This window comes from Musa acuminata, chromosome BXJ3-8, assembly GCF_036884655.1.
Source record: "Musa acuminata AAA Group cultivar baxijiao chromosome BXJ3-8, Cavendish_Baxijiao_AAA, whole genome shotgun sequence".
NCBI classification, from domain to species: domain Eukaryota; kingdom Viridiplantae; phylum Streptophyta; class Magnoliopsida; order Zingiberales; family Musaceae; genus Musa; species Musa acuminata.
Window position 1 is genome coordinate 17607439 of NC_088356.1, and position 26819 is coordinate 17634257.

The 26819-nt window shown below is 43.6% G+C and overlaps 1 protein-coding gene across 3 annotated transcripts in view; it reads left to right on the forward strand.

The window, feature by feature from the left end:
* The first annotated feature begins 4763 nt into the window (after positions 1-4763).
* The window catches only part of LOC135645622 (dihydrolipoyllysine-residue acetyltransferase component 1 of pyruvate dehydrogenase complex, mitochondrial-like), a 34321-nt gene continuing 12265 nt past the window's right edge, over positions 4764-26819 (forward strand). The window contains exons 1-11 of one of the 3 annotated variants that reach the window (XM_065164194.1): positions 4764-5042; positions 5536-5599; positions 7099-7155; positions 8417-8446; positions 10049-10103; positions 10185-10218; positions 15401-15450; positions 15565-15609; positions 15726-15799; positions 17805-17874; positions 18088-18498. In XM_065164194.1, the coding sequence (XP_065020266.1) occupies positions 5571-5599; positions 7099-7155; positions 8417-8446; positions 10049-10103; positions 10185-10218; positions 15401-15450; positions 15565-15609; positions 15726-15799; positions 17805-17874; positions 18088-18498 (855 nt within the window). In that variant the 5' untranslated portion in view covers positions 4764-5042; positions 5536-5570. Of the gene's footprint in view, positions 5043-5535; positions 5600-7098; positions 7156-8416; positions 8464-10048; positions 10104-10184; positions 10219-15400; positions 15451-15564; positions 15610-15725; positions 15800-17804; positions 17875-18087; positions 18499-26819 lie in introns of those variants that run through there. The other 2 variants (XM_065164195.1, XM_065164196.1) reach the window with 2 other exon arrangements.

A 26819-nucleotide genomic window follows, 5' to 3' on the forward strand; every position in this document is an offset into this window, starting at 1 on the left:
GATCACATCGATCTCCAACACAACTAGGATCCATTTTGGGCATCGAAAGTGTTAGTGAACAAATGTGTCGTGGCTGGAGAGTCAACATGGCTAGGTCCACGAGCTGATGTCAGGAGCTTTCTGCAGGTTGATTCGGATGATGAGGTACCCGAGCTCTCGGGAAGGAGTGCTGGTTGGCGTTGGTCGGAGTCAGGATTGATTAGCGACTCCTTGGTGTCGGGCGAGTTGCGCTCCCTTGCTGAGTCCCTCACAGTCGATGAATAGTAGCCCTCCTGCAAAATGGCCTCCGCCGGGTGGTACTCGGTCGTGGCCCCTCCGACGAGCAAGTCCGTAGTCTCTCCCCTTTTTTAGAGGCCGGGATAGAGGTCTTCATACTACCGTGAGAGGGTCAGTCATACGTGGATTGGCGTGGTAGACATAGCACGACATCAGTACGGATTCTAGCTCGGTGTGTGGGGCGTTGCTGTCCCGGGATTGCCGGAACCAGCCATGTCGAACAGTCTTGGGGGTACGAGTTCTGATATGGCGTGTGGCATCAGCTATGACGTGTCCTGGGGGTAAAACATGGCTTACCACTTCTCCCCCCCGACATGGCGCGTCGTGGGGTCCTGGAAGGGCCGAGAGGCATGCTGGGGTTGGAGTGGTGTGACTGCGTCGGTTTGCTTGTGAATGGGATCTGGATCAGCTCGTTGAGGGGCGATTTAGAGGGGCGGTGCCTCGGGCCTCGGGAAGGATTGGCTCTGCTGATCGGGTAGCCGGGGCTAGACGAGGCGAGACCAAAGTGTCGTAGGTCAGATAACTGGTTTGGCGCGGCTCGGAGTTACGACCACCGAGTTGTGAGCTGGAGCGACTCAGTTAGAGATTTGATGAGCTGCGAGCCGGAGATCGACGTGGAGTGACTTGGACGACGGACTAGGCCGACGAGATGTGGCTCGCACATTGGACTGGCCGAGAGGCGACTGGCCGCGAAGCATGACTCGAGCGTTGGATTGGCCGAGATGCGGCTCGGGCATTAGACTGGCTGAGAGGCGTGCTTGGAGTTGGCACTGACGAGTCGTAAATCGTGGGACGTGATATGGCGATTTGGCGAAGGACTAGTGAGTCGCGAATCGAGGATCGAGCTAGAGCGACTCGGTTTGGAGGCTGGGCCTGCGAGCCGAGTGATTATACTCAGGCTTAGGTTTTGGGGCTGACGGGTCACAAGTCGGGGGCGATCTAGAGCGACCCGGGCAAGATTGGAACTGTGGGCCGAGGGATTAATCCCAGGGTCAGGCCTGGTGTCGGTGAATCGCAAGTCGGGGGCGATCTGGAGTGACTCGGGCAGGATTGGAACAGTGGGCCAAGGGATTAATCCTGTGCTCAGGCTTGGTGTCGGCGAGTCACAAGTCGGGGGCGATCTGGACCAACTCGGGCAAAAGTAGGGCCGGTGAGTCGCAAGTCGGGGATCGACATGGAGCGACTCGGGCAGAAGTTAGGCCGTCGAGTCGCAAGTCGGGGATCAACACGGAGCGACTCGGGCAGAAGCTGGGCCGACGAGTCGCAAGTCAGGGATCGATATGGAGCGACTCGGGCAAGAGCTGGGCCGACGAGTCGTAAGTCAGGGATCGACATGGAGCGACTCGGGCAGAAGCAGGGCCGGCGAGTCATAAGTCGGGGATCGACATGGAGCGACTCGGGCAGAAGCAGGGCCGGCAAGTCGCAAGTCGGGGATCGACATGGAGCGACTTGGGCAGAGCTGGGCCGGCGAGTTGTAAGTCAAGGATTGACATGGAGTGACTCGGGCAGAAGCAGGGCCGGTGAGTCGCAAGTCGAGGATCTACATGGAACGACTCGGGCAGAGCTGGGCCGACGAGTCGCAAGTCGGGGATCGACATGGAGCGACTCGGGCAGAAGCTGGGCCGACGAGTCGCAAGTCAGGGGCGATCTGGAGCGACTTGGGCAAAAGTAGGGCTGGCGAGTCGCAAGTCGGGGATCGACACAGAGCGACTCGGGCAGAAGCTGGGCCGACGAGTCGCAAGTCAGGGATCGAACTGGAGCGACTCGGGCAAGAGCTGGGTCGACGAGTCGCAAGTCGGGGATTGACATGGAGCGACTCGGGCAGAAGCTGGGCCGGCGAGTCGCAAGTCGGGGATCGACATGGAGCGACTCGGGCAGAAGCTAGGCCGGCGAGTCACAAGTCGGGGATCGACACGGAGCGACTCGGGCAGAAACTAGGCCGACAAGTCGCAAGTCAGGGATCGATCTAGAGTGATTCGGGCAAGAGTTGGGCCGATGAGTCACAAGTCGGGGACCAACATGGAGCGACTCGGGCAGAAGCAGGGCCGACGAGTCGCAAGTCGGGGATCGACATGGAGCGACTCGGGCAGAAGCTAGGCCGGCGAGTCGCAAGTGAGGGATCGACATGGAGCGACTTGGGCAGAAGCTGGGTCGGCGAGTTGCAAGTTGGGGATCGACATAGAGTGACTCGGGCAGAAGCAGGGCCGACGAGTGGCAAGTCGGGGATCAATCTGGAGCGACTCGTGCAGAGCTAGGCCGACGAGTCGCAAGTCGAGGATCAACATGGAGCGACTCGGGCATAAGTAGTGCCGGTGTGGCGGCTGGTCCTCGAGGGGTGGTATCATGCCAGGATGATAATGGCCAATCGCTGGTCAGGGGACCGAGCTGTGTGGCTCGAGAGGAGACCGGTCTCGTTGGTCGAGTAGTTGATCTCGGGCTTAGGTCTACCGGCGGGAGACCCTTTGTCATGACCGGTGCCATCGCACCATGTGGCGTGTTGACTGGGCAAACTTAGGTTCTGACTCGGGCCGATCGGGCCTCCTGCAAGCTTGCGATGGGGGCACCGGAGCCGCTCCTCGGACTTGCTCCATCCTCGGCCTCTTATTGTCCTCGCGCCTTCTTGCCATTAGGGCTTCAGCAGCGATGTACTGATTGGCGCGCTGGAGCATCTCAGGGATGGTCATATGTGGCTTCTCGATGAGTGACCCAAAGAGCCTCGAGGGCCTCAAGCCCCTCAGGAATGCTTGCATGGTTACAGAAGGGTGAGCGTCCAGGAATCCTCGGATTTCCGCGGCAAAGCACACCACGAATTGGGAGAGCGATTCGCCCTCGTGTTGAGATAATGCCAGCAGGGTGGCGATGGAAGGTTTGGGTCACACACTGGTGAGGAAGTTTTGCTCGAACTCCCTTATGAGCTGGTCGAAGGATGAGACTGAGAGTGGGCGCAGTCGGTTGAACCATGTTCGTACTGGTCCTCTGAAGGTGGTCGGGAACGCCCAACACATCAGGGCGTCCGAGGTGCCGTAGAGGGTCATCTAAGCCCGAAACGCCGCGACATGGTCCGCGGGGTCAAAGCCACCATCATATGTCTCCAATGCCGGCAGCCTGAAGTTGAGGGGTACGGGCTTGTCCTGTATTTCCTGAGTAAAAGGGGAGTCACCCAAGTCGCCTTCGTTCGACTCGCTCCGTAACTTCTGGAACTTGCGTTGGAACTCGTCCAGGAATTGGTTGACCCAGGACAGTTGGATTCTGAATGAGTCATCCGGCGAGTCGAACGATATGGTGGCAGGCTCAGAGTGGGTCAGTGTGATTCGATAGGGTGCGAGTATGCTCTGCTCGGGTGGACCTCTCGGGTCCGTGGTTTGGTCTCGGACTTCTCCCATCCCGACCTACTCCCTGCTCAGTCTTTGTCGGGTTGGGTCGGTCGGGAGAGCTACTAGCCGCACGCTCCGAGGAATGAGTGGGATGAGCATCTGCATCATCCCTGTCATTGCTTGCACTTGCTTGGTCAAACCGAGGAACGCCTCGGGTGACACGACCGAGGGTCCCGTGGTAAGTCCGGGATGTGATAACCTCGGGTCGTTGAACGGGCACTAGTAGCGATCCGGCGTCGAGGCCGAGATCCCCCCCATCTCGAAGGACGGGGAGGGGCTGATCTCCGGGCCTGATAGAAGGGTGACCGGCCGGTGGTTCTCCCTCGGGGAGAGCTCCCGCGGGATGCTCCTGTGACATGACCCTCCTTCTAACGCCAAAATCTTAGTGAACAAATGTGTCGTGATTGGGGAGTCAGCACGACTAGGTCCACGGGCTGATGTTGGGAGCTTTTTGTAGGATGATTCAGAGGATGAGGTACCCGAGCTCTCGGGAAGGAGTGCTGGTTGGCGTTGGTCGGGGTCGGGACTGATTGGCGACTCCTTGGTTCCGGGCGAGTCGCGCTCCCGTGTCGAGTCCCTTACAGTCGATGAGTGGTAGCCCTTCTACAAAATGGCCTCCGTCGGGTGGTACCCGACCATGGCCCCTTCGATGAGCAAGTCCATAGTCTCTCCCCTTTTTTGGAGGCCGGGATAGAGGTTTTTATACTGTCGTGAGAGGGTCGGTTGTACGTGGATTAGCGTGATGGACACATCACGATATCAGTACGGATTCTGGCTCGATGTGCGGGATGTTACCGTCCCGAGATTGTCGAGACCAAGCATGTCGAATAGTCTTGGGGGTACGAGTTCTGACATGACATGTGACATCAGCTATGATGTGTCATGAGGGCAAAACATGCCTTATCGGAAAGCACGTTAGGTAATCCGATTCGAGTTGGGCTGCTGCAGTCGTTCTCCCACTCGACATCGAGAATAGTTTTATTTACATAAAATAAATTTATTTAGTTTGTACTAAAAAAAAAGTTTTATATTTTGTTGAATCACTTATAAGTAAACTTTTTATTGTTGTTCATGAAATCTGATAATTCTTTTCGTCTTGAAGGAAACGAATTAGTGAGCATTTGCAAACCCCACTCGACGCCTCTTCTCAAACTCCCCCCCAACCCCCTCCGTTGCGTTTGCACTCGCGACGAGGTGCCCACGAGACAATTACCGGTCAACGTTCCTTCTTTCCGCTCGATTTCCTCCGCCGCGGCGATCCTATCCTCCGCACTTGATCTACCCCGCCACCGATCTCTCATCCGTCGCCAGGGTTCCTCCCCACGCGGAGCCGGCCGCTCCATCCGCTGCCCCGCCGCCTTAGCCTTTTCTCTCCTTGCAATTCCAAAAAAGGTTGTTCTGAGTCTTTGTTCCCTCTCCACCCTCCAGCTTCTTGCAAATTTGTTCCCATGTTTCTCATCGAGTTCTATCCTCGTTTCTAAACTTTGTGTTCCTATTGGCCTTCATGAATCTAGGGTTCGTTTGTGCTCCAATCTTTAATGGTACTGTTACCGATTTCGTTTGATTTTGCTCATACTACCTATTGGCTTCGTCGATTTCACAAGTTAGATTTGGTTTCCCTGTTCGAATACCCTGTAGGATTCCCCTTGTAATTTTGTAACGCCTTCAATCCTGTTGTTTGCTATATATCGTATGGATCTCACAAGTACTGAGTGTTTGACATTTGATAATCATGTCTCTACTAGAATCTTAGTTGCTATTTCATATTGCTCGATAATTTTTATCCTCCCGCAACTGTAACCATTAATGAATCGAGCACATGGAGCACTTGGCATCTGTCTCCTCGTTTTTTAATCATCATCTGCGTCTGATTTTGTTCTTTTAGGTAGAAGAGGACTCAACATCCTCCAAGAAAAGCTCATGGCAAATTTTCGTTCACTTCTCTTGGGGTAGGTGACATTCAATCTCACTTTTTTCTTTTCATCATTGACAATTGTATTTGTATTAATAATCAATAGTAAACTCTTTCTATGGCGTTTCATGCTTTGATTTATGACCTCTTGTAGGCATGTGAAACTCGCAAGTTTTGTTTGTCTAGAGTGATTCAGTTGGTGTTATGAGTCTTCGTTTTATGGATCTTGAAGTGGTAACATATGGTGCAAGAGAAATTACAGAAATTAAGGGATGTCAAGGTCCCTATTTGTCATATTCCAACTACATCTTGAAGGGCAAAAAGCGGAATACCTAAATGGAAGAGAATTTTGAAATCCTCTTTAGAGCCTCTTTGCATGTGATTTAAATTGAAAGCGAATATTCACTAATGATGCAATTTGGAGATGGCTTGGCATCTCCTTTTTAGAAGTGGATTGGGACGAGTTGCAGTTCTTGTCGATGTTGTTTTTTTGGCTGGTCTAGTTGGTAAGTTAAATTTTGATTTATTAAGATGGTAGGAAGATAAGCTTAGTTTTTGATTTCATCTCCGACAGGTTGCCATAGGAATTGATTAAGTTTTGGCCACTGAAAAAATAAAGGGTGCATATATAGCTGGATTTAACATTTATGAGGACGAAGTAACATATAGTAAAATTTATGCATCATTGTTTTCTTATGATTAGAAGGTCAACTACAATGTGGTTAACATTTTGCATATTTTATGTTGGAGTGATTTTGTTGCATTTAGGAGCAGAGAATTATTCTGAATTCAGCACCAAGTTGATAAATTCCCATGTACTTGTACCACTGAAAGAGTTAGTCAATCAGCTTCGAGTTTGGTTAAATTTGGTTCTTCAAACCTGTATATAGCTTGATATTTAGATAATTAGGAGCGTAGTTCATCCTTGGTGTGCAATCTGGTGTAGTCTCCATGTAGCCCAAATTTCTAGATCGAGTGGCTGTTTTTAATAAATTATGGATTGTCCATATTTGTGTGTTGACTAAAGCTCGAGGCTTTAGAATGAAAAATCAAAATTGATAATTAGGATAGTGCTAGTTGGTTCAGCACTTTTTTTGGAGATAATTTGGCAGTTGGCTGAAATTCAAGTTTAAAGAGGATATGTTTCATTATCATGCTTGAGGCAAGATTTGTTTATCTGTTGATATTGCTTAAATCCTTCAATGTTTTATTGGATTTTTTCATCATTTATTTTTCATATCACTCTTATTCTTCATAATATTAATATCTGTGTTATCATTCATGTCCTTGTTTCTTATTTTTGCTTGGTAAATGCACTTGTACAAAAGATATGGCAGCCAAAGTTATTATGTATATATGTTTGTGATAAAGGTTTTCTTTTCTTCATATGTATTTAAGCATTTTGTTCTTAACAGTACTTCTCTTGATCAATGGAGCCATTTAAATTGGTCTTCTTATGTAACTGTTTTGTCCTTAGCTTACTTACATAAATTCCTAACTATTTGTTGCTTTTTGTTTCCACTGTTTCATTTGTAGTTTGTCACGGGCACGAAGTGCTTCTCTTTTTGGTATTGGTAGTAGTAAATATTCAAGGTATGCACATTCATCCATTATACTATACTTACCTTCTTTATTAATATCACGTGGCCTTATCTACTATATATTTTTTAAAACTTGAATAATGTAGATAATCTCTTGATAGCTATGTTGCATTTTCTTTAACATAATGTTTGCTATTGAACAAACTATAGTTTTACTTGATTGTTACTTGGAAAATTTTCTTGTGAAAACCCTTTTGTGCACATTGAGAGAGCATCATATATTGCCTACTGAAATGGACAGAATAGTTTATTTATTTGTTAAGGGTTGCAGGATTGCTTGGCAGACCACAGCTATGTGGCACAAATAGTTAGTGACAGTTAGTCACTAATGTGTCTACTTTAATGAGCTTTTCATTGAGGGTAATTTTGGTCCTTTTAAAGTTATAGGCAATAGGCATTCTATCTTTTCCTAACCAATTACCAATGATATCTGATGATTGCCTTGGGATGTGGCTTCTAAAATACCGACAAGGTTGTTCATACCTAGTCAAGTCTCTTCCAAAGATGTAGAAATGGCCCGATGTAAGATGTGAAAATGATGCCATTATTGCTTCCATGGGTGGTACGGAGGCTACCTATTTTCTTACTTGATTAACTTGATCAAGGAATGCCGTCTCATGTCGGTCGTCTGTATCGATTGCTGGTACATACCAGAACTTCGAAAAAAGGGCCGAAAAATAGCTTGAAATTAAAACAGACATATTTTTGGAATTTTCTCTTCTAATTTGTTGGTATATAATTCATATTTTGATAAGAATAAAGTGTATCTAAGCCATAAATGAATATAAAATTTTGGATGAAAAATTGAATGAGTGAGAATGAGATTGAGGAGGATTTAAAGGGTCAAAACAGGACTTAATGATCGATTTGATCGTTGGGACCCTGTTTGACCCGAGAGGAGACCAATATGGATGAAATTCGACTATTATCGATCGCTATCAATTGGTAATGGTCAATTTTCGACTATGTCGAGTGCTACAAGAGGTGTACCACCTGGTCTGTCCCCCTAACAATGTACCATCCGAAGTGGATTGGTTCATGAATGAGTCAGCTGAAGAACCGATACATATTGCTACCACATCAGGCGGAACGTTAAACCATGATCTTGATTACGATATGATGTTTTATGGTCATTTTAAATCTTCTTGATGCTTTAGAGTTCTATTTTTGATATACATACGTATGGGCTAGTTCTTGTATGATCTCTTTTATTGTGATGAAATTTTCTAAATGGACCTTTTGTTTTTTCACAGAAGTTCGCTTAATTACAAACTTGAGAGCCTGTAAGTTTCTTGCACATGTGAGATCTTTCTTTCTTGCAATAATGATAGTTAGTTTAGCATAATATATTCATTTCTGCTAGTTTGTAGGTATTTTTATCCCTCAAAGCAAAGAAGCTGTTACCTTTATGAAATAGTTAATGAGACCGTTATTGATCTGAATGGAATTGTAAGCAAATATTGCTTATAGAACTGAAGTGGAATGATTGAGGTAGATAGGGTAATATGTGATGTTGTGTTTGTTTAGTGTTCCTTAGATTAAGAAAGTTGTGTGGGTATGGTTTGCATGCAAGAATATTTGGGAGAATGAAACAAACATATCGAAAGTGTTAGTGTCATAGGGATGTGAATGTTGTAAATTGTGATATGTATATGTATAGATATGTGGTATTATAGAAACAAAAAAACTTGTTTAGCAAAAGGTGGTTGAACAAGATAAATTTGCATTTGTTAAAAATTAGGGGCGGTACTGATATAAAATATCTTGAAGGAAGTCTTAATGGTATCTTAGACATGGCCAAAGGACATGTAGATTCACTAATAAAGGGAGGTGAGTTAGTGCAAATGAGTGGTTTAAGGAGAGGTAGAGGAGATATCTTCATTGGCAACAATAGGGAAAAGGATTTTTGTGGCTATTGAGTTTGAGCATGTTAACCACATTTAAACAAAGATCAATGGTTAGAGAAAAGCCATGTGGCTCACCCCAATTAATTGAGATCTACGCCTTGATTTTTACCATTGTGGTTAGTTCACATAATCAAGGACCACTCAAAATGGTATGAAATGGGCGGTATGTACTTGGTCCGGGCATGGATTGGTATGCCGACCACCCTCGTTTCGGGCATTTCGGTCCAACTCATGTAATAATAAAAATGAAATCTAAAACAATGATGGGCCGTCCAACTCCGTAATTAATAAAAAAACCCTAAAATATCAACTAGGGCTCACTAGCACGACTCCTTGTGTTGCAATGCTGATGCCATTGCTACTTTTCGAGCGTTCTTCTCACCGCTTCCATCATCTTGTGATGCTGTTGCTGTTCTACGTCGTCACACTGCTCGATGTTGTCGTTGCTGCCATTCGCCAGTATCTATCTCCTAGGTGTACTCCCACGGTCCCACCTCTTATTCTCCTCCTCCTCTTCTTCCTTCTCCTTGACTCCAACACTTCTTCTTCCTTCGTCTTCTTCCTCCTCCACCACTTCCTCTTCTTCCTCCTCTTCCTTCAGTGCCTCTCCTTCTTCCTTCCTCTTTCTCTTCTTCCTCCACCCCCTTCCTCTTCTTCTTCTTCTTTTTCTTTCTCTCCGAAATGCTGGTGTACGAACACACAACACACTGGTAACTATATATACCAGTCCGGCCAGTTCATCGAAACAGGTTCGGTACTTGAAATGACAATCAAACACTGATGCGTATTGGCTTATTAGTGTTGTGTTCCTTTCTAGAGAGACATTATTTGCAATTTTCAACGATCTTAGTAGTTAGTTCATTCTTCATTATATACTTTAAAATGTTTGGTTATAAAGGAAAGCATTGCAATGAACATTAAAATTTTGGTACCTTAGTTTTTTTTGTTCTTAAGCTTTTTAAATACACTTATCTGTAGGAATTGTGCAGTATCATCTCCCAGTGGTGGCTCTTTATATGTTTTATCTAAAAAGGTTAGTCATGTTGTGATATATATACAAGTTCATCATCTGATCTGGGCCCTTAATTATGTTTTCTTTTCTTTTTTGACACAGTTGCTTGTTCAAGTTCATTTGTTCTCATCTGCAGGTACTGCTTCTTTGTTTATTGCCTTAATATCCTTCTTGATAAGTTGATATATTTGAACTTCTGAAGCTTATCATATACTAATATCTATGCGTATTATGGTTTCCTATATGATCACAACCGGGCGGACATGAGATTAAATTGGGGTGTTACATATACCTTCATGAAACTTTTGATTTCCTCATACAAAATAGACTCTAGATCTATTTCTTGAAACTTGTTAAGGAGAGGTTAAGGAAATGCAATATTTGTTGTTCAAAGAGGCGTCGCCTGAGCGCTCGCCCGAGCCCAGGCGCCGGGCGCTTCGGGCGAGCGCTTGGGTTAAACCAAGTGACTGAACCAGCGTTTTAGGTCTTGTTCGGTCTCCGGTGCTTTAGTTGGTTCAATCGAACCAATTAAAGCACTGATATCAACGCGACTTCCCCAACCATAACCTTGCTCGCTGCTGCCGCTGCCACTATCGTCGCTTGCCACTCTCACTGTCACTGCTGCTGCTCGCTTCTACCGCTGCCGCTGCCACTGTCGCCGCTCGCCGCTCTCACTCCCGCTGCTCGTTGCTACCGTTGTCGCTGCCACTGTCGTTGCTCGCCGTTCCCGCTCTCGCTTTTCTCAGTCAACACCCTCGGTCTTCCCTTACACTCTTCTCTTCTCTTTCGATAGTATACTATTAACAGTATACAGTATACTATTAACTGTATACTAGTAATAGTATTTGTATTTATTAGATTAATAATATATTATTTTAATTTTAATACTATTAATTTTTATTTATTTGAAATTATTCTTAGGTTTCAGGATAAATGGCAAGTGTACAGAGCAACTCAATAGAGTCTCCAATGACATCAAAAAAAGATCATGCATAGAAGTATAATTATCTAAAGGATCCGAAAGATTCTAATGCAGTGACTTGCATGTTTTGCGATAAGACTACTAGAGGTGGTATTTTTCGTGCAAAACAACATCTAGTAAGAAATTTCAAGAATGCAGCAGCTTGCAAAAAGTGTCCACTTGAGGTAAAAGAAGAGTTGCTGAGTTATATGAATGAAAAGAAGACGCAAAAGAATGAATCTTACGGGAATTTACCAAAAGACATTTTTGAACATCTCAGGGATGAAGAAGAAGATTATTCTATGAGTATTAACCTAAGTGGGAAAAAAGTATACGATAAAAAAGGAAAAGAAGTTATGAGTACTAAGAAGGGTAAAAAAGGACCGATGAATCTATATATGTTTCAAGGATTACAAAAGCAACAAAGGCAAGCAGGAGGCTCAAAATTTAGACAAACAAATATAAGTGATGCTTGTGATAAAGAAATAAGAGGAAGAACAATTCAGCACATTGCTCGCTTCTTTTATCAGGCTGGTCTTCCCCTTAGTACAACTCGTTTAGACAGTTTTAAAAAAATGATTGAAGCTATTGGAAGATATGGTGCGGGATTAAAACCTCCAAGTTATTATGAGATACGAGTTTCATTGTTGCAAAAAGAGTTAAATTATATAAATGACTTACTAAAGGGTCATAAAGAATCATAGGCATGGTTTGCAGTACCGGTCCGACAGGCTTCCGGTACGCGGACCGCATGTTACCGGTCCGGTACTGTAGTAGTACTGTAGCACTGTAGCACTGCTACAGTGCTCGGCACGCCTGAATATACTGCTCGGTACACCTGGGTGTACCGAGCGGTATACCGTACCGTACCGGTACCGAGCCCAGGTCGAAACTCCGGTACGGTACGGTATTGCGAACCTTGATCATAGGTAACACATGATTGCTCTATTATGTCAGATGTTTGGACTAACAGGAGGCGTAGGAGTATAATTAATTTTATGGTTAACTATTCTTTAGGGACTATGTTTGTGAAGTCAATAGATGCTTCATCTTTTGTAAAATCTGGAGACGATATATAATTTACTTGACAAGTTCGTGGAAGAAATTGGAGAACAAAATGTCGTTCAAATCATAACCGACAATGGAAGCAACTATGTATTAGCTAGTAATATTCATCTTTTGATTTTTTTAATTTTTTTAATTATTTTATCTTCAATTAAATGTGTTAAACTCTTAAGTCTTATCATTTTTGTTATCCTTTGTCTCAAGTAAATTGCTTGAAACAAAAAGACCACTTATATTGGACTCCATGTGCGGCACATTATATTAATTTAATGTTGGAGGATATTGGAAAGATCTTAGACATCAAGAAAACCTTAGAAAGGGTAATTTTTGTTGTTGGATTTCGTTATAATCATATTGGGGCTTTGAATATGATGAGAGAATTCACAGGGAACAAATAATTAGTAAGATATGGTGTCACCCGATTTGCTACTTCATTCTTGACATTACAGAGCGTGCATCGTCAAAAACATAATCTGAGAAACATGTTTACCTTTGAGAAATGGGTGACAAGCAAATAGGCAAAAGAAGCAAAAGGCAAGAGGGCTACTGATATCATCTAATGCCATTGTTTTGGAATCATGTAGTTTATATATTAAAGGTAATGGGCCCTCTTGTTCGAGTCCTTCGGTTGGTGGATAATGAAAATAAGCCTGCAATAAGATATATTTATGAGGATATGGATAGAGCAAAGAAGACGATTAAAATATCTTTTAATGAAAATGAAGAAAAATATGAGAAAATTTTTACAATCATTGACGAAAGATGGAAATTCTACCCTGAACTTACAGCAATTTACTATCAAAGTACTTAGTTTGACATGTAGTGTTTCGGGTTGTGAGCGAAATTGGAGTGCCTTTGAGCATGTAAGGATCATTAAATATTTTTGTTTTAATTAATTAATTAATTTAGATAGATGTATTAATATATTTTTAAATTATATGACATGACAGATTGACTCAAAGAGAAGAAATCGGTTGGAACATCAATGATTACACGATCTTGTTTACATAAAGTATAATCAAGCTTTAAAGGCTCGCCGTGATTTGCAAAATAGAATTGATCCAATCTCATTGCAAGATATTGATGATTCTAATGAATGGTTGGTGGGAGAAATGGGTGCCAACTTGCAAGATGTCGAAGACGAGTTTGTATTTGAAGATGATAGATTGACATGAGGAGATGTGGCAAGAGCTTCAGGTGCTGGAGAATTACAAACATATACAAAACATATGACAAAGAGAAAAATGAGTGCAAAAGCATCACGCTCGGCTCCTGTTATTGTTGAAGACATAGAGAATGAAACATATTTTGATGAAGAGGAAGGACAAGAGGAAGAGGACGAATTCAATGAAGATGATTTGTTTGAAAATGACGATAATATTGATTATGATGAATGACTTTGATGTAAAATTTTATTGTTTTGAATTTTGAGACTTTTTGTTAATGTGACATTATGATTTTGTACCTTAGATTTTCTTAATTTAATAGCATATTTTTATTTAAAATTTTAAATAATTATATTTATTAATTATATTATATATTTTTATATTTTAGCGCCTCACTTCGCTCGGGCGAGCGCCTCGGGCGTTTTTGGACCTTGGCGCCTAGCGGTTTTTAAATCACTGCTATGTATTTATGAAAAAAATGATTACTTTATTTTTTATTAGAAGTTCAACTAAACACTATATAACTGTAACAAAGTAGTTGTTAGTTGGGAGTTGAATCCAACTTTTACCAAAATATAATTTGTTTATAAGTTGGATCATAATGGGATTGTTAATCAGCCATTGGATTCGAGGTTGGGATCTTTATGAACTTTATCATGATATAAATTTTTTTATTCTCTAGAAATTAGTTGCATCTTAACTGATTTCTATAGTTCAATTGAATCTTAGCAGACTTGTCAGCATCTTCAGGTGTTACACAACAGACTTCTTGTGGAAATTCAATGTAGACATGCTCTTACCGGATAGTGTATATGCTTATTTTACAAAATGGAACTACTCTATACTGATACTACCTTGTTGATTTTACATTTATATCCTTGTGTTAGTGTAGTTGGATGTCACATAAATATATTGTTGACATGCATTATGACTCAACACGATCCATTTATTATTTTAGATGATGCCATGATGCTGCTATCAGTACCTGTAAGTGCTGGTCAATGTATAGAATAAATTGATTTTAATCTAGAAAACTATAAAATACCAAATTGAAACATATGTCAGATAAGAATCAAAAGTAGCATCTAAAAGTTACATGTACACGGGAAGAAAATCTGACTAACATGTACGCGATTTGGGTTTAGAACGTCGTTAAATAGTTTGATTCCTATCTAGTATTAGTGTTAAGAGAACTACAACAAGGCAACCTTAGTACAGGAGGACTGGCTTGGGTCAACCTATGGTGCACTGATTGCCATGCATTGGGATCACTGGGCAGCTAAGTTGGTATGCAAGAACAGCAGCAGCACTGGAAATCCTCCTCAATACAAGTTGGCTACAGATATCTTTGGACATCTGGCTTTCTCGTTACGAAAAATGGGGATCTAATATGTAGAAAAAGGACCATTTTGGTATTGATGTCACGCTTGTACAGATCCAAACTGACACAATATGAGCCAATATCAGTTTTGGTACAATTTTGATCAGTATTAGTTACAAATTGATATTTGAATCCTTCTAGCTATTAAGTTTTAATTGGATTGGACAACAATATTTATGGTTCAAACTTATGAGCTCGTAAGCACTTCCCTATTCCCTTCTCCAAATAGTGCTTCTTAAACAAAATGAGGAAGAAAAATAAGATAAGGTGAATACTTGAGTTACTTGTGATGGTTTTCATTTTGGTTTATGATTTTCCCACAGGTACAATAGGCTGTTGGATGCCTTTGTTTGAGTTACCTTCTATCTACTGAGTCGTAATAGTTATGTCCTTGAACTATAAATTTTGAAGCTCAAGGAGCTCTCATTTTGTTTCTTAAATGGCGGCCTAACTGAATCTAGTTGACCCTGGTTTTAATCAGGGAGCTTATCTGAATGGAAATTTTATCCTCCGACTTAACTTTTCATATCTCATCTCATCCCAAATGAATGACCTCTCTCCGTACAGTATTTTTGGTTATTGCTTTAGATTTTGAAGATGCTCAAATAGTATGAATTATACAAGGAATTTGAGAGGGATGTTCAGCTGATCCATTCACCATTACCTTTTGAATTGATAGGTAAATCAATAGGACCTCATGGGGCTAATTTAAATACTTCTTATTTAATCATTTTTATTGATGCAGGACTTCCTTCACATATGGTGCTTGGAATGCCAGCACTGTCCCCTACAATGGTGAGTAATGCATGAACAGATTTTCACTTGTTTGAATGTATCCAGTCCCATTTATATTTTTTATACTTAAGAACATGATAGGAGGATTGATAGGATTCAATCTTATTCTCTCAGAATCAAGGTAACATTGCAAGGTGGAGGAAAAACGAAGGTGATAAGGTTAGAGATGCCATCTTTACAAAATTATTAAGGAGCCTATCATATTATGATAATTGTTGGTTTGTCCTGCCACTGCTTTGACAGATTCATTCTAATAACTTATATCTTTTATTCAGATTGAAGTAGGTGATGTTTTATGTGAAATAGAGACAGATAAAGCAACTCTTGAATTTGAAAGCCTTGAGGAGGGGTAATATCCCAGTTTATTGTCAAGCAAATGATGTTATAATTTTTATATGCTGTTTTTCACAATTGCACTTAAAGTTCTTTTTATTACCAAAAAAAAAGCAGATAGTTCTATTTGTATGCAGTGTTAGTACTTAGTAGCTTGATATGCATGTAGGTTAAGACTTCCAGAAATACTACAATAGTTGGATTGAGAGTTTTGAACTAGTTTAAGTTTTTTCTTCTTGGGCACAAATTACTAGCATCCAGCAAGTTTGTGCTATTTCTTCTTTTGCAATACCTATCTGTGAAAAGCTAAGTTAATAAGCAATTCTCTGATACTATATGAGAGGACAGCTGAGTAAGGACTAGATATGAGATGAGTATCTCTATAACTTGGTTCAATTATATCTGGATGTTTAAACAAATGGCATTTATTTGTTGAGATAATTAATTGAAATGCATATAGAGTAGAAAGAAATGTAGGATGATGTTGTAGAAAGAAAAAAGTTTTACATAAAAGTATTAAAAAGTATAGAGAAATATTAGTGGTTATAAACTTGCTAATGTACAATGACTAAGAAAAGGACTCTGTCAGAGTTGCAGAAATATAGCACCATGTTATAGAAAGAAAAGGGTTATTTAGTGGTTATTTAAAAGTATTAAAAGATATATACATTGGATCAGTCTCTAATGGATAAAAAGAGTGTTTAGGACTAGTAATGAACAAAGTTATTAAGCTTATTTGCGCTAAGTTTTCATGGTTCATGTTGTTCTTTGATGATATACCCTATTGACGATGGCCTTGTTGCATCTAGGTTTAAGTTTATGGGAACAAACCTAAGAATACTAAAGTTTTAGTTAAACAAGGTTAGGAATGAATGTCCAATGCAACTTTACGAATGTTATGGAAAGAACCAATGGTATTTTAAAAATAGATGGATTAGAAATTCCCTGAAATAGAAAATTTAAATATATTTGATCTATCATTCAAGAGGGGGAATCAGTGAAGATATTGTTCATAGAGTTAGAGCATGATAGCTAAAATAGAGAGGGGCATTAAGAGTCTTTTGTGATCATATTTGGATTAAATAAATGTATAGTTTTAAAGTTAGTTTTGTTTTTTGGGTCAGAATGTTGACAGCTAAAAAATAACATCCACCTACTATGAGTTAATGGCACCGAGATGAAAATGTTCAGGTGGATGTGTGAGATTACAATAAAATCATAGTATTAGAGATAATGTAATAACGTGTGGCACCTTGATGCTTGGTCATAAAAAAATATCATTGTCTAAGCACTATGTCCTTTGACTAGTGATTTTCATTCCTGCAAGCAAAATTCAGGTCTTGTCTGGTGGAAAAATTGGCATTTTCCCTTATAGAAATTCTTCTATTTGCAATGATATTGAGTCTTATGTTGTTTGTTTTCTTGTTTACCTTGATACTAGTATGGTTCTATTCTCCAAGTTTTCTTCCCTGTTTGGTAACGTGACGTGGCATTCCTCTGTGCTTTCTTTCCAGCTAAGTAGTCTGTCAAAATAACATGTCATTGCTATATGTGTTCATCTGTTTGTTGGTATGAATGTGGCATTCCTCTATGTGGTTGTCTTCTTTTGACTTGAACCTAGCTAGAATTGTCTGCAATTGGTGGAGCTCTGACCCCGATAAATCCTTTTTCTCAAAATTGTTTAAGCCTGACCATAAGCCACAGCCCAATATTTGTTTACACCATTAACCAACATAGGACAAGAGAAGGAAGGGTTCCGTGTGATTCCGGTCGAGGACAACATAGGGCATGCTAGCCATGCATCTCTTTGAGATAGTTTTTGATAGAGTTGCTTTGAGACTTCAAATTTCAACTTTACATTACTGTGCTTGTATCTGTTGCTTAAAATATATATGCTTTTTTAAGTGTGTACATGCAATTTTGCTGATGATAGTAGTGACCAAAGAAATTGATGCGAAGTCAATGAGCATACTTGCAGAACTTCTATCTATGCAGTTTTTATGTTGCATTATGCTCTGTAGGTTTTTGGCCAAGATATTAGCACCTGAAGGTTCAAAGGATGTGCTTGTGGGACAACCTATTGCAATTACGGTATGATGTTTCACACAAATAAACCAATTTAACATTTAGTGTTGGCTATGTGTAATTTTGTTGGCCATGGGGTTATCTATTTTATTCTATGAATTTTTAAGAATATTTTTATTAGATGACAGTTATCCTTTTCTTGGTCCCATGCTTGCTACTTGCTCAACATTGTCTAAAGAAGGTTTAGTTGATGAGTCTTCTAACATTGTTATTCTCAAGGTTGAAAATCCAGATGATGTTAAAAGCATACCAGCTGATATATGCAAAGGATTCGAGGCCAAAGGGGAAGAATCGACTAAGGAATGGACTGACACTGCAGAACACAAAGTGAGCATTCCAAAGGCAAATTTCAGCAGAATCAGCCCGTCAGCAAAGTTGCTAATTGCACATCATGGTTTAGAACCATCTTCACTATGGGCATCAGGTCCTCGTGGAACTCTTTTGAAGGGGGATGTACTTGCAGCAATTAAGTCTGGAGTGCAGTCTACAGGAGCTCACAAATCAGACCAAGAGCTGGTAGCTGCATCAACAAGTACCTTGAAGCCAACTGTTCATCAGTTGTCTCAGTCTGCAGTCCCTTTACATGATACAGACACTCATGAAGATTTTCTAAACAGTCAAATTCGTAAGGTACGTGTTGTGTTTGTTTAGAGGAACATACCTTTTCCTAGTAAATGCTAGTTTGGAGTGTGAAATTCTGGTAATTGATTTTCTTTAAGAACTTGCAGAAGAATTGTTTTTATACTGATCTGATATATTTTGGCATTATAGAAGTAAATATTATATTTAGTATTTCATATAAGGTTCTTTCACCTGCACACTATATTTTAAATACCAGACAGTAGTGGATATCAGCCAGCACCTGGACCACCATGGGTTCGTTAGATAGACTAGTATAGCACACCACTCCAGTCGATATCATTGAGAAAAAAATTAAAAATGGGAAAAGAATATAAAATACTTCGAACTTTTCTTCTTCCTCTTCTTTGGTGAAGGACTCCACTTTTATCCTCTCCATATAGGAGCAAAGTTGCACATGAGCATGACACCATGGGTTTTGAGGTTTTGAGCCCTAAAGTTGGAATTTTAGATTGGTCCAGCCTGGGCCTACTAAATAAACCAGGTTAGCTGGCTTACTTTGTAAGGCTGAGGTGCAAATTGCCCCTATATACCAGTGGTATAGTTGAATGTTTGGTCAAAACTGGGTACCATAATCAGTAAATTAAAGAACTGTTATCAAAATCTGGGCTGTAAGGTACATTTAACCAAGGTTCTCAATTGTGGTCCATACCTGTGTACCGAGCCCTGCGCGGTACGGTACGTACCGAGGCATACCGATCGTATTATCACGGACTTAGCTGGTTTTGCCTAAGTCGTGCGGCACCCTTGCGTGTCCGTCCGCAAAGGTCAGCCTTCCCGAAACCTCCCATGGTCCCTTAGGACCTACAAAAGAGAAAACGGGTTAGAGAAAGCGCCTCACTCGGGATCCACAAGCAAACATTCCAGGAAACACTTCATAGACAATGCAAATTACAAACAGACTTTACAAGCTCTGAACGGTTGCACAACAAAGGGTCAAAATGGTCCACTACAGACCGAATATCTCTCACAAGTGTCCACATGACACAACATTTATTTACAAGCCTAAGAAGGCCACCAAACCCAACTAAAATGGGACTGTTAAGCCTTCGACCATTCCTCTATATGCTGTGCAAAGCATGAACAAACAGAAAGACACGGACATACATAAGTATTACATCAAACATCATGTTTAGAACTTTGTCCGTGACATTCTCCCCCACTTATTCCTTCGACGTCCTCGTCGAAGCCTTTGCCGACACTACAACTCCTTGCCTTTGCTGAGTCTTCAATCTTCTGCTCCAATTGCAATGCGCCTCTTGGCTCCCAACTGCTCTCCACTGTTTTTGAGTAGTTGAACCTTTGATCCGCCATGCTGCTTCAACTCGCCAATGACTCTGATTCTAGTGTGGGGTTGGCTGAGTTGTGTTGATCCCTGTTGGTTCCTGCGGATCCTCTAGATGAAGGAAAAGATCATCCTTACTATGCGCCAGTCTCTCAAATGCTTCATGCTGCTTGAACTAGGTAGATCTTGTTGGAGCTTTAACGAGCATCGCCTCGCAAACTTCTGAAGTTTTGGGTCCTTCCTCCATAAAATTTGCCCATTGACTCTTCTTTCACTTAGTTGTCACTTCCAAGTAGATTCACATCACTTCCGCTTTCGATTGGCATTCTGTTAGAAAATGAAACGGATAATCTACTCTCAGTAGTACTAATCGCCATTGGTGAGGATTTGATAACTATTGTCTTCTAATATCTTCGAAGGGTCTTTGAACCTGTGCAGGGCTCCTTTGCTGGATAGATAAGAGAATTGGGGTACTCAGTTTCGCCCATTCTCTTAAGAGTTAAGAAGACAATGGTTACTTGACTTTGCCCGCCTCCTCAAGGGTTGTACTCCATGCATCGAGCTGATTACTGGCCTTCGCTTGCTCTTTGCTCACACTTCTGAAGCACTCGAAGTGTTTGCACTCCTTGCGTTGAGTTAGCTATTGTGATTCACCTTCTCAATGCCATCGAACTTCTGGAATGCAGGAAGTTTTCACCCTAACTTGGAGTAAGTCTCTAATAGTTTTGGTCGCCTCTGGGATTGTATCGTCTTCTCCATCAACTCGGTCGCCTACTCCACTGAGTAGCAAAGGTACAACACCGCGTATTGCCTGCTTCGTTCCTTGGTCGTGCACTCTTGCATGACCCGAAGTCCTTCACTTTCGGCTATCTTGATGAGAAGCTCGTTGACACCAGTCTTACGAAGTTCCTTGGCCTCTGCCCTTCAGCCTTGTCTTGGTACTTGGAGTTTGCCTCTGCATTCTCCACCTCCTCGGCCCCTTTCACGACCAAGCGCTCTTCCTCCATGAGAGCAAGGGATCAGTGACTTTCACGGAAGTCCCGCCTCTGCGGTACCATGACGCTGTTATGCCCGTGGCCCTATTATCCGTTGCCTCGCATCTGCATCCCTTTTCTTCACGATCAGTAGATATGTCTCTGTGGCACTCCTCCGAGTCCACCTTCATTCTAACTGATGCTTGATTTTGGGTAGCTAAGTCCCTCTGGACTCGTCGTCGCTTCCTCGCCCCTTTCGACCCCCTACTTTAACACCTTTGTGTTCTCCAAGCAGATCCATTTAGTCGATGGAAAGACAGACTATAACTCCCATGCATGACCTCTGCCATCACGTTGTAGGGTTTGCACCGATTCTGTTCTCCTTAGCTTCCTTGGTAGCAACGTTCGCTTACTCGACCTTGTCCTCTGACTTGCTGGGCTCCTTTAAGCGAATATGGGCTCTGGAGCAGTCCAACTCTCCAGCTACTTCGATCATACCTCTGCATGATCAAGTCCCTCCCATGGGACTCACTGGTACTTGCATTTGAACTTTTTCCTTGGTGGAACACAGTCCTCATATGCTGATGACCAAGGCTTTCATTCGATGCAAAATCCGATGCACGCACGGAAGACCCGCCTCTGCGGTACCATAGTCTTCACTCCTTGAATCCATAGCCCTTCTTGTCGTCATGTTGTTCATCGAAGTGGAGCTCCCAGTAGCTCCAGATCATACCTCCGTATGATATAGTCCCTCACGGGACTATGTCGTGTGTGTCGCATTGCCACGAACTGTTCCACCACGATCCGCTGCACCATGTCGCCTCCTGGTGACATCTCTAATGCATTCTGATCCTTGTGGGATGAACTCGAATTGTGATCCCTCCATGTGTGGCCTCTGCCAATACATCGCAGGGTCTCTTCCACCTTCGATTTTGTTCACTCCTTTGGCAATCGACCTTCATCCACCCACTCTTGGGTCACACCTAGATGAAGCACCACTCTAGGACAGTCCGTCGCCTAGTAGCTCCCGAAGTCCACCGACTTCGCTACAATTAGTGCACCATTGTTTGGATCCTGGGCCTCTGCTCCTACCAGCACAATCTCCGCTGCGCACCGCTTCCTTTATGGCAACTTGAATGGCAACACTGTGGCGTATTCTTCAAGAGTACTCGCCTCTACGTCCTCTTGCCCCGTGCCAAGGCCTTCTGAACCCAACTTCGCCTCCGCAAGTTGAGTCGCCTTAGTTCCTCCATCAAATGCTTCTCCGAGATAAGGTGCATGTGCCCAGAATCTCCCATCGTCTTTGGCACTCTGCAAGATGAGTCCGCTCCATCCAAATGAAGGACCTATGGAACGACATGATCCCGCTCTTGCCTCTGCAATAGTTCATGTCCTTGGGCCCTGTCCAAGGAAAGCTCTGTGCCTCCACTCCATGTTCCATCTTCTATGCCGGCTCCCTTCATGCGGCTTGGGTACTTCGCCAAGTTACACCCTAGTTGCTCCGCTCCTCATTTTGCATTAAGTTGATGGTGGCCCTCGCGTCCACCATTCCACGGGTCAGCCCTCCCTTGAGTCTGATTTTATATCAACTCCAAGTGTGCTTTCATTTGTGTTGCTTTGGGTCACTCCCCCACTTGATCTCGCAATGCATCCCCCAATGCATTCTCTCAAGCGAGATCATGCGACGGCTCCTCGCCGCTCGCTCGGTCCATTGAGCTTCGTGGAGTTGTTTTTTTTTGAGGTACTTCTCAATATGTGCGGTCTGTTGCACATGATTCTTTCTCTGGAGAGCCAGGACTTATCCCTCCTGGATATCTATCCCGTTGGAGCAACATCTCTCTTCGTTTCGGAGACCACCATCCCCTTGGACTATTTCGATTTGCTGAACAAACTGTGCATTGTTCTGCCTCCTGCAAATGCATTTGCTAGATTGCGACTCCACGTCAATACAGGCCCCGCTGCACCACTCAAGGCCTAGCAACATGCTGAACTCGTTGCACACTTCAGCCTCCTACGGACGTATCATTCACATGCCGAAGAGAAAGCTTCAATACTCCATGGCGTCGAGTTTCGGTAGCCTTGGGATGGCCGTAAACATTCCATCGTCCACATACAAGCCCATGCATGAGTACCGAATTCTTCGAGTTAGCAATTCCCCCCACCTCTGTAAGCTTTGCACAACTCTTTCGGTCGCTGAGCAACTCATTCCACCTTGCATGGTCTCATCCTTTACCAAGCGCCTCGCTTGCCTTGAGCACCATCAAGTATAGTTGTCAACGTCGAGCCATAGCTCGAACTCAGCCATCCCAATCTTTGTGCGCTACGCATTCTTCCAAACTTGCTTGTTCTCATGGTGCCTTTTTCGCGAAGGGTTGGCCATTCCTCTGAATGCCAATCTCAAATGCCCGCTCCTCTGAGCAACTCCTTTTCCCTACATCTTCATGCTCGTTTTCCCCCAAACGGTCGTGCGTGTGCTGACTACCCTCAACACAGCCCCGTTAGGTCCCCCACATTTGTATGCCAAGTGTTTCTATGAGTGCTTGTCCCGCTCTGATACCATCTGTCACGGACTTAGCTGGTTTTGCCTAAGTCGTGACAGTATGCCGGGGGCGTACTGACGGTATACCCAAAAAGAGCTAAAAAAGCCTCCAAAAATACCGAGGCGTACCGACCTGTATGCCTCGGTAATGGTCGAAATCCGGGACGTGTACCGACCTGTATGCCTCGGTAATGGTCGAAATTTGGGACGTACCGACCTGTATGCCTAGGTAACGATCGAAATCCAGGGCATACCGACCGGTACACCTCGGTAATGGTCGAAATCCGAGGTGTACCGATCGATACACCTCGGTAACGATCGGATTTCGACCGTTACCGCCCAGTACAAACCATGTATCGCCTGATACGGGGTCAAAACATTGGTACCACCCGATAGAGGGCAGTTCGTGTACCGGTATTGAAATTGAGAACCCTGCATTTAACTTAATGGTCCTGACTGTATTGTTAATCACTGTCTGCAGATTTCCATAACCGACTTTTAGGTTTGCCTCCTTCCTACGATGGATGTCAGATAATACTGATAATTTTTCGTAGTAAGTTATTTCTTCAGCAAATCATAACTATGTCCATACTATTTATTGAAACCTTGGAATTTCCTTCAGTTCTTGTTAAATCTTCACCATGCAAGAATTGCTTTGTGTCAGAACATCTCATGCTGATTAGTGACCACTTTGGTGCTTGCTATGCTTGCATCATTTTGGCTCAAGTTACATTTATCTTAAGATTAGTTAAATTGTAATTTGTGCTATATTAGTGTCATTGAGTCTACAATGAGTCCTTATGTAGTTTTTTATTTTAGGAGTTCTTTGGGGTATTTGTTTTTTCATAAAAAAATTGCTGAGTCTTCAATCTTCTGCTCCAGCTACAATTCGCCTCTTGGCTCCCAGCTGCTCTCCGCTGCTGGTTTTTTTTTTTTTTTTGAGTAGTCGAACCTTTGATCCGCCATGCTGCTTCAACTCACCAATGACTCTGACTATGGTGTGGGGTTGGCCGAGTTGTATTGATCCTTGTTGATTCCTGCGGATCCTCCAAATGAAGGAAAAGAGCATCCTTACTGTGCCAGTCTCTCAAATGCCTTATGTTGCTTGAACTGGGTGGATGTTTGTTGGAGCTTTAACGAGCATTATCTCGTAAACTTCTGAAGTTTTGGGTCCTTCCTCCACAAAATTTGCTCATTGACTCTTCTTTTACTTAGTTGTCACATCCAAGTAGGTTCGCATCACTTCCGCTTTCGATTGGCATTTCGTTGGGAAATGAAGCGGACAATCTACTCTCAGTAGCACTGATCACCGTTGGTGAGGATTTGACAACTATTATCTTCCATTATCTTCGAAGGGCCTTTGAACTTGTGCAGGGCTCCACTACTGGATAGATAAGAGAATTGGGGTACTCGGTTTCGCTCATTCTCTTAAGGGTTGAGAAGGCAAAGGTTACTTGACTTCGCCCGCCTCCTCGAGTTTGTACTCCATGCATCGAGCTGGTTACTAGCCTTCGCTTGCTCTTTGCTTACACTTCTGAAGCACTTGAAGTGTTTGCACTCCTTGCGTTGAGTTAGCTACTGTGATTCACCTTCTCAATGCCATCGAACTTCTGGAATGCGGGAAGTTTTCACCCCAACTTGGAGTAATTCTCTAATAGATGAGGTCGCCTCTGGGATTGTACCGTCTTCTCCATCAACCTTGCCGCCTACTCCCCTGAGTAGCGAAGATACAGTACCACGTACTGCCTGCTTCGTTCCTTGGTCGTGCACTCTTGCATGACCCGAAGTCCTTCACTTTCGGCTATCTTGATGAGAAACTCGTTGACACCGGTCTTACGAAGTTCCTTGGCCTCTGCCCTTCAACCTTGTCACGGTACTTGGAGATTGCCTTTGCATGTTCCACCTCCTCGGCCTCTTTCACGACCAAGCGCTCTCCCTCCATGAGAGCAAGGGATCAATGACTTTCACGGAAGTCCCGTCTCTACGGTACCATGGCGCTACCATGCCCATGGCCCTACTATCCGTCGCCTCGCATCTGCATCCCTTTTCTTTACGATCAGTAGATATGTCTCCGTGGCACTCCTCTGAGTACACCTCCATTCTAACTGATGCTTGATTTTGGGTAGCTAAGTCCCTCTGGACTCGTCGTCGCTTCCTCGCCCCTTTCGACCCCCTGCTTCAACACCTCTGTGTTCTCCAAGCAGCTCCCTCTGGTCGATGGAAAGACAGACTGCAACTCCCATGCATGGCCTCTGCCATCACGTTGTAGGGTTTGCACCGATTCTGTTCTCCTTAGCTTCCTTGGTAGCAACGTTCGCTTACTCGACCTTGTCCTCTGACTTGCCGGGCTCCCTTAAGCGAATATGAGCTCTGGAGCAGTCCAACTCTCCAGCTGCTTCGATCATATTTCTGCATGATCAAGTCCCTCCCATGGAACTCACTAGTACTTGCATTCGAACTTTTCCCTTGGTGGAACACAGCCCCCATATGCTGATGACCAAGGCTTTCATCCGATACAAAATTCGATGCACGCACGGAAGACCCGCCTCTGCGGTACTATGGCCTTCACTCCTTGAATCCATAGCCCTTCTTGCCGTCGTGTTGTTTACCGAAGTGGAGCTTCCAATAGCTCCCGATCATACCTCCATATGATCTAGTCCCTCACGGGACTAGATCGTGTGTATCGTATTTGCCACGAACTGTTTCACCACGATCCGCTGCACTATGTCGCCTCCTGGTGACATCTCTATTGCATTCTGATCCTTGTGGGATGAACTCGAATTGTGAACCCTCCATGTGTGGCCTCTGCCAATACATCGCAGGGTCTCTTCCACCTTCGATTTTGTTCGCTCCTTTGGCAATCGACCTTCATCCACCCACTCTTGGGTCACACCTAGATGAAGCACCGCTCTAGGACAGTCCGTCGCCTAGTAGCTCCCGAAGTCCACCGACTTCACTGTAATTTGTGCACCATTGTCTGGATCCTGGGCCTCTGCCCCTACCAGCACAATCTCCGCTGCGCACTGCTTCCTTCATGGCAACTTGAATGGCAACACTGTGGCATATTCTTCAAGAGCACCCACCTCTGAGTCCTTTGCCCCGTGCTAAGGCCTTCTGAACCCAATTTCGCCTCCGCAAATTGAGTCGCCTTAGTTCCTCCATCAAATGCTTCTCCGAGATAAGGTGCATGTGCCCAGAAGCTCCTTTCGTCTTTGGCACCATGCAAGATGAGTCCACTCCGTCAGAATGAAGGACCCATAGAACAACATGATTCTACTCTTGCCTCTGCAAGAGTTCATGTCCTTGACCTCTGTTTAAGGAAAGCACTGTGCCTCCGCTCCATGTTCCAACTTCTATGCTGGCTCCCTTCATGCGGCTTGGGTACTTCGCCAAGTTACACCCAAGTTGCTCCGCTCCTCGTTTTTGCATTGAGTCGATGGTGGCCCTCGTGCCCACCATTCCACGGGTCAGCCCTCCCTTGAGTCCGATCTCCATATCGACTCCAAGTGTGCCT